At 39.2% G+C, this 8916-nt stretch overlaps 1 protein-coding gene across 1 annotated transcript in view; it reads left to right on the top strand.

Moving 5' to 3' along the window:
- The first annotated feature begins 4847 nt into the window (after positions 1–4847).
- The window catches only part of LOC133623973 (uncharacterized), a 17472-nt gene continuing 13403 nt past the window's right edge, over positions 4848–8916 (top strand). The window contains exon 1 of the mRNA XM_072916120.1: positions 4848–5276. Coding sequence (XP_072772221.1) covers positions 5153–5276 — 124 coding nt within the window. The 5' untranslated portion in view covers positions 4848–5152. The remainder of the gene's footprint in view (positions 5277–8916) is intronic.

Here is an 8916-nt window from a genome sequence, read left to right as displayed (position 1 = left end):
ACGTGCGGTGAGGTTGATGACTGGTGAGGCACTGACTTCATCACAGTCAGATTTACAAACATATGAACCCTAAAGAGTATCTTATTCACCATTTGATTGGCAGCAGTTAACGGGTTATGTTTAAAAGCTCATACCAGCATTCTTCCCTGCTTGGCACTCAGCATCAAGGGTTGGAATTGGGGGTTAAATCACCAAAAATGATTCCCGGGCGCGGCGCCGCTGCTGCCCACTGCTCCCCTCACCTCCCAGGGGGTGAACAAGGGGATGGGTCAAATGCAGACGACAAATTTCATTACACCTAGTGTGTGTGTGACAATCATTGGTACTTTAACTTAACTTTAACTTTACACATACAAACTGTAGCACACAAAAAAGCACATTTAATAAAAAAAACGTTATTATGGTCCCACCTTTACTTATAAATTAAGTCCATGCGCCGCAACCAGGGCCGGCCCGTGGCATAGGCCGTATAGGCAAATGCTAAGGGCGCCGTCCATCAGGGGGCGCCACGCAAGTGCCACAAATGTTGGAGAGAAAAAAAGGTGGTACTATTATTTCTAAATACAAAAAATAATCCCACGTTAATTAAAATGCAAAGTAAAGCCTATTTAATAGAAATATTATTTGTTACAACATCCCCCCCCCCCCTGTGCGCCCCCTCCCTTCCCGTATCATGACTCTTTTTGGACGTCACCACATCAAAAAATCAACACAAGATGTCAAAACGGCCAAAACTGTCAGGTGCCCAGGGAAGAAAAAAGAGAAAAGAAGAGGAGGAGAAACGAGAAAAGACAGAGGTAGCAGGTAGGTAACGTTAGCCTACATGAAATTATTTGTCTGTTACAGAATGTGATAGTAACCTGGCTTTTTAGCATTAAGCTAATGTTACATTAGTCGGCAATTGCTAATCAATAAATAGCTAGTTCTGTTTTAACGTCGGGTTAATATTGTGGAGGGGGCTAAATTGTTATGGAAAATAATAATGTAACGTTAGGTAATTACAGTACTCCCACCTACATTCCTCTGGGACATTTGTATTAGATATTTTAAGCAGGTGTTTTTTGTTTACATTGTTATTGCCTTCTGGTTAGCTAATGTTTGCCCTGCAGGTAATAGTCACTTTTCCACCCCTTTTTATATCAGGTATAGTTGTAAGTAAAAAAAAAAAGGTCAAAGACAAAGCTATTCGGTTTCTTGTACACTTCACTGCCGATGTGGGGGGGGGGGGGCGCCACCTAAAATCTTGCCTAGGGCGCCAGATTGGTTAGGGCCGGGCCTGGCCGCAACTAAAGCCCTCACTTAAACTTTCCACGTGCAAGATTGAATCTATTTAAAAAAGTGTAACCGAGGGTTTATAAATGTCGCCTATACTGTATGAAACTACAAAATAACAAACACGGAGGCTCCAGTTTACACGAGGACCACTTTATTTACCTTCTTTCAAAAACCTCCGCTCCACTCCAACGTGTCATCACTTCCGCTCTTAGCGCCTTCAAAATAAGAGCTCAAGGCATGTACTGTATAACAGCGCATAACAGGAACTTAACATCACAAAGAGGAAAGCCCATAAAAATAGGTTACAAAAGTTATTTAATAAGAAGCCAAAAAGTGCAAAAATAATAATGTTCGTGTTGGAGGAGTTGTGAATTAGGTACACCTGCAGTCTGCAGGTGTACCTAATGTTGTGGCCCTGCAGTCATTCACAACTCCTCCAACACGAACATTATTGTTTTTGCACTTTTTGGCTTCTTATGAAATAACTTTTTTAAATAGATTCAATCTTGCACGTGGAAAGTTTAAGTGTGGGCTTTAGTTGATATAACAATTCTACGGCGGGGGTGCAGGAGGCGGGATTACTGGAGCCTCAGCCAGAGCGTCTTTTGCAGCCGTTTTATGATCGCTCAGCACAAGAAATACGTTACACACATACAGTTGTTGACAAAATACACTGTACATTATATACCTCAGCTAACTAAACTATGGAAATGTATAATATAATTCATATAGCAATACAGTCTCACTGCACAGCAGGCCAGCAGTTAGCCGAGTCCAGAATCTATGTTGAGGCACTGAGTGACGTGCCTCAACTGGCTGCTGTTCACCGCACCGTCTCTTCTCAGTATTTGAACGGCAAATGTGAAAATTCAGCGATTTTGAATAAAAATAATCTAAAACTGGTGAAGTTAAATGGAAAATAACTTTATAGTATAATCACTGGATACATATAACAATTAAATTTTTATTTTCTTCTTTTTACATTTTTTTTTTCTTTCCATGATGGCAGGTGAGGCCCCGCCTCACCTGCCTCTAGTGACTGCACGTCACTGCTGCTGTTGTACGTGTGCACTCGCTCCCTGCGCCTACGTGTTGACGAGACCAGTTTAGTGACCGCCGTCAACACCAATCATTTTATTCGGGCCAGTTACATTAACTTTGCATTTGTGAAAAATATAGACAAATGTGTTCTGTTCAACCAATAATGTTAACACACGCTTATTTGTTGCTGTAAGGAAGTTGCAAACAACACCTTTTAACAGGTGTTTTGTAAATATGGTTTTATTCGGCCAAGTACATGCATTGACATACTACATTGTGTACTTTTATTTAAAAATTAAAGATTTAACTGAAAAGGTGAGAGTATACAGTACAAAACACATTTGTGTTGAGGTTATACAGCTCGGCAGACAGCTAACAAACAATCCAAGACGTTCTAATAAAGTTCCAAAGCAGATGAATCCATTTAGGCTCTTTATTGTTGTTGATCTTGCTTTGTCTTTTCCTATCTTTACTTTTGTCTTGCACTGGATTTTTTTTGTAAAACTGAAATGCACACAACGACAAATGTATAAGCTATGTGATTCAAATAACATACTGAAATGTAATACACCATATGTACTTTATATGCTTCACACAAACATACAGCACTATCATCAAACAAATACTTCTGAGTGTTGAAACTATTTCGCTGGTGGAAATATACGACTGGCAGCCATTTTAAGTCCTCAAAACAGCCATTAAAACAGTGCACAAAGTTGTTTTTCAATAAACATCTTAGTATCAAATTTAACCACTTTCCAGCTTAATATTGAGTTACATAAACAAGTTAAACAGTTAACTTGCAGACTTATCTTTTCCAAGGCTTGTAAGAGCTAACACAACTTGTCTACTTCTCAATTGTCTCATGAACTGAACTGACGTCGTCAACCCGGAAGTGCCCAAACAAATGAAGTGTAGTATTTTCCTATCGCCACAAGGTGTCAGTAAGAGTCTACAATCAAATGGGCATAACATGCTAGATATACTCAACATTTTATGTGTATACAGATATTCATTATTCTCTTTTATACTTATTCATAGTAGCGTCTGTGCATCACTTTGCATCTCTATCCTCCTTCAAAACCACACTAAAAGAACACCTCCAGGCATCTTCAACCCTTGACTAACACCCTCCCCCCTCCACATCCCACCTCCCCGGATTTTAAATAATCAAATGTAAAGAATCAAATGTATATACTTGTTCTTATGCAATCTGAACTCACTATGTTCACTGCTCGCTGTACATATCCTACCAAGTCAGACCTACACTGTTTCAATGTCCATTTCTCTGATGATGCAATTGTTGATGACTGAAGTGCTGATATCAACCAAAACTAACCCCCCACCCATATTTTGAAAGACATAAAATTATATGTGGAGGAGTTCAAGTACCTAGGAGTCTTGTTCACGAGTGAGGGAAAAGTGGATAGTGAGATCGACAGGCCGATAAGTGCGGCATCTTCAGTAATGCGGACGCTGTATCGATCCGTTGTGGTGAAGAAGGAGCTGAGCCGTAAGGCAAAGCTCTCAATTTACCGGTCGATCTACGTTCCCATCCTTACCTATGGTCATGAGCTTTGGGTTATGACCAAAAGGACAGGATCACGGGTCCAGGCGGCCGAAATGAGTTTCCTCCGCCGGGTGGCGGGGCTCTCCCTTAGAGATAGGGTGAGAAGCTCTGTCATCCGAGGGGAGCTCAAAGTAAAGCCACTGCTCCTCCACATCGAGAGGAGCCAGATGAGGTGGTTCGGGCATCTGGTCAGGATGCCACCCGAACGCCTCCCTCGGGAGGTGTTTAGGGCACGTCCAACCGGTAGGAGGCCACGGGGAAGACCCAGGACACGTTGGGAAGACTATGTCTCCCAGCTGGCCTGGGAACGCCTCGGGATCCCCCGAGAGGAGCTGGACGAAGTGGCTGGGGAGAGGGAAGTCTGGGCTTCCCTGCTTAGGCTGCTGCCCCCGCGACCCGACCTCAGATAAGCGGAAGAAGATGGATGGATGGATAAAATTATATTTAATGCTTTTATTAGTTTTTTGTTTTGTTTTATTCTTTAAGTGTTTTTTATTTTATTTTATTTTTATTGACATTCAGCATCAGACATTCCTATCCATTACTGTTGTCTGCGCTAAATGTCAAAATATATTTTTTTGTTTATATCCCAACCATACCTCCCCCCAAAAAATTGTATTTACAAATACATCAATTAAAAAAAAAAGATTATTCCTTATATGTGTATATATATATATATATATATATATATATATATATATATATATATATATATATATATATATATATATATATATATTCTTGTATTTTATTCATGATTATTATTATTAATAATGTATTTTTTTTCTTTATTATTTAAGTGTTATCCCTCACATTTTCTAATTTCTTTGGATTTTTCTTTCTTTATGTTAGTATTGTTTCAATATCTCCTTCAATGTTTGAGGATTATAACGAAGATAATGTGGAACTATCGTGTTGCTTCTTTCTCTCGCGAGATCTGACAACCCTGGACGTGAACTAAACAAGACGACGAAAAAGCAAGATGGCGTTTGGCGGAGAAGACGTTGTTGCGTTTGTTACAGTTGTGTGTTCTTAATCAGTACGTACATGTACACTTTTATGTTGTTTGATAGCGTAAACATATTTTATAAGTGTTTGTATTCGGATACATTAGTCTGAGTGCACTTTGCAGCTCCTCGTGTTAGCTTAGCTTAGCTTGCTAGTTAGCTTAGCGTGTTAGCCGCTAACAAAGAGAGGCGGAAGTGATGAAAACACATCGCTAAGCAGAGATCAAGTGTGAGTGTAAAGTGTTGTGATTGTGTGAAAATGTGCGAAAGAACGATAGCAGAGTACGAGGAGGAACTTTGTCCAACAAAAGAGGAGAAGGAGCGACAACATCAACTACTGGACGCTGTTTTCAAGAAACATCAAGTTGTGTTACACAGAACAGGTTTGTTTACTTCTTACTCTCACATCTTTACTAACGTCATATTTATTATTAACACTATTCTTAAATAGATTGTCTATAGGAAGATGAAATGTCTTTTGAGGATAAAAATAAGTTAGTTTCAGACACGCAATATTTATGAGAGGTTGATGTTCCTCTCAGTGTGTAACAATGTGTATCAACATGTTTACACAAAACTCACACAGTCACCAAATATATTTTACATTGTAATCAATATAATTCATAATTCATGGCTAATTTCACTTCCTGATTCTGACCTACATGCATCAATAAGTTTTTTAACATTTATTGTCAATCATCTTTCATTAAGCAAAGTAGTCAACAGTTGATTTATGAAAAGAACATAAAGGTGACTGACTTTCCTTCAGCGTGTCATAGATGGTCTCCAAGTGAATGTGGGAGTTGTGCTCTAAAGAGGAATTGTTGATGGAGATACTCCATAAAAACACCACATAGTAAAACATGTTTTGGCAAAAGCCAACAAAGTGATCCTAAAGAAAATTATTTTATATGATGAGAAAAACATATGACTGTTTTTCCATCCATCCATTTTCTACCGTCCCGTTCGGGGTCACGGGGGTGCTGGAGCCTATCTCAGCTGCATTCGGGCATCACATTTAAAAAAAAATAAAGTACAGGGATCTATTCCATTGCTTAGTTGGATTTTTTACTCGCATGTGCTTTTTGCTGAAAGATTTCTTTCTTTCTTTCTTTAGTTTATTTCGAACATGAACACACTTACATCATAATACATCACACAATTTCATATCATTTCATTTTACATCATGCCCGAAAAGGAGTAGGAAGAAGCAAAGCTTATTTAATCCTACCCCTTTCCCACTTCAAAGCGTTTACAAATATATAGAATCATTTACTGACCTTTTTATATAATAAAATAACATCTATGAATTAGTATACAACAGTTTTGTAATATGTAATTAATTAATTAATTCAGTCATTATTAACATACTGAGATGAAGAATATCTTATTTTCAATAAGGTTGAAATTATTTCTCATAATTCTTCTTTTTTGTACTCTGTAAGCACTGTTATTTTGAACAACCTCTTAAACTGGATCATATCAGTACAATTTTTAACTTCTTTACTTAATCCATTCCATCATTTAATTCCACATACTGATATGCTAAAAGTTCTAAGTGTTGTACGTGCATATAAATGATTTAAAGGGGAACATTATCACCAGACCTATGTAAGCGTCAATATATACCTTGAAGTTGCAGAAAAAAGACCATATTTTTTTTAACCGACTTCCGAACTCTAAATGGGTGAATTTTGGTGAATTAAACGCCTTTCTATTATTCGCTCTCGGAGCGACGACGTCACAACGTGACGTCACATTGGGAAGCAATCCGCCATTTTCTCACTTTCGTCGGTGTGTTGTCGGAGGGTGTAACAACACAAACAGGGACGCATTCAAGTTGCACCAGTGGCCCAGAGATGCGAAAGTGGCAAGAAATTGGACGAAATTTGTTCAAAATACGAGGCTGTGGGGAAAGCCGACGAAATGGTCAGTCGTTTGTTCCGCACACTTTACCGACGAAAGCTATGCTACGACAGAGATGGCAAGAATGTGTGGATATCCTGCGACACTCAAAGCAGATGCTGACATCAACTCCAAAACTGGACGGATCAGCTTTCAGGAAAAGAGAGCGGATGAGGGTATGCCTACAGAATATATTAATTGATGAAAACTTTATTCATTACTCACGGTTTTACGTAAATTATTATACATAAACTGTGTTTACCAATAATTTAGCTTAAAAACATTTATTTTTTTCAATCATTCGAGTACATTCGGGTAGTCTTGTGTAATGCAGTATTTTGTGTCTATTTAGGTATGGTTAACCTGAGTGCTGAAATCGTGGAAAAATATATGTTCTTAGCGTGCCTGAAATGGGCTGTCTGCACTCTCAAAGTGCATGTTGTTGCCAAATGTATTTCATATGCTGTAAACCTAGTTCATAGTTGTTAGTTTCCTTTAATGCCAAACAAACACATACCAATCGTTGGTTAGAAGGCGATCGCCGAATTCGTCCTCACTTTCTCCCGTGTCGCTGGCTGTCGTGTCGTTTTCGTCGGTTTCGCTTGCATACGGTTCAAACCGATATGGCTCAATAGCTTCAGTTTCTTCTTCAATTTCGTTTTCGCTACCTGCCTCCACACTACAACCATCCGTTTCAATACATGCGTAATCTGTTGAATCGGTTAAGCCGCTGAAATCCGAGTCTGAATCCGAGCTAATGTCGCTATAGTTTGCTGTTCTTTCCGCCATGTTTGTTTGTGTTGGCATCACTATGTGACGTCACAGGAAAATGGACGGGTGTATATGACGATGGTTAAAATCAGGCACTTTGAAGCCTTTTTTAGGGATATTGCGTGATGGGTAAAATTTTGAAAAAAACTTCGAAAAATAAAATAAGCCAATGGGAACTGATTTTTAATGGTTTTAACCCTTCTGAAATTGTGATAATGTTCCCCTTTAAGCCTCTTTTGTAGTCAGATAGTTTGCGCGCCATCTTGGCCTGGTTGACTACCACTGGTTGTCACTTCCGGGAAGAAGTCACGTGACGGAATACAAGCAATACAGAAACAAATGGTTACACACTTTATACCAGTGAGTGTGAAGTTACAAAACCCAAAACCAGTGAAGTTGGCACGTTGTGTAAATGGTAAATAAAAACAGAATACAATGATTTGCAAATCCTTTTTAACTTTTCGACTGCAAAGACAAGAAAATTTCATGTTCACACTGAGAAACTTAATTTTTTTTTTGCAAATAATTATTAACTTAGAATTTAATGGCAGCAACACATTGCAAAAAAGTTAGCACAGGGGCATTTTTACCACTGTGTTACATGGCCTTTCCTTTTAACAACACTCAGTAAACGTTTGGGAACTGAGGAGACACATTTTTTATGCTTCTCAGGTGGAATTCTTTCCCATTCTTGCTTGATGTACAGCTTAAGTTGTTCAACAGTCCGGGGGTCTCCGTTGTGCTATTTTAGGCTTCATAATGCGCCACACATTTTCAATGGGAGACAGGTCTGGACTACAGGCAGGCCAGTCTAGTACCCGCACTCTTTTACTATGAAGCCACGCTGTTGTAACACGTGGCTTGGCATTGTCTTGCTGAAATAAGCAGGGGCGTCCATGAAAAAGACGTTGCTTGGATGGCAACATATTTTGCTCCAAAAACGGTATGTACCTTTCAGCATTAATGGCGCCTTCACAGATGTGTAAGTTACCCATGCCTTGGGCACTAATACACCCCCATACCATCACAGATGCTGGCTTTTCAACTTTGCGCCTATAACAATCCGGATGGTTCTTTTCCTCTTTGTTCACGACATCCACAGTTTCCAAAAACAATTTGAAATGTGGACTCGTCAGACCACAGAACACTTTTCCACTTTGCATCAGTCCAGTTCAGTCTTAGATGAGCTCGGGCCCAGTGAAGCTGAGGGCGTTTCTGGGTGTTGTTGATAAATGGCTTTCGCTTTGCTTTGTAGAGTTTTAACTTGCACTTACAGATGTAGCGACCAACTGTATTTACTGACAGTGGTTTTTTGAAGTGTTCCTGAGCTCATGTGGTGATATCCTT

The sequence above is a fragment of the Nerophis lumbriciformis genome, linkage group LG26, assembly GCF_033978685.3.
Source record: "Nerophis lumbriciformis linkage group LG26, RoL_Nlum_v2.1, whole genome shotgun sequence".
Taxonomy (NCBI): domain Eukaryota; kingdom Metazoa; phylum Chordata; class Actinopteri; order Syngnathiformes; family Syngnathidae; genus Nerophis; species Nerophis lumbriciformis.
The sequence above is the reverse complement of the archived record's forward strand: the minus strand, read 5'-3'. Positions and strand labels throughout refer to the sequence as shown.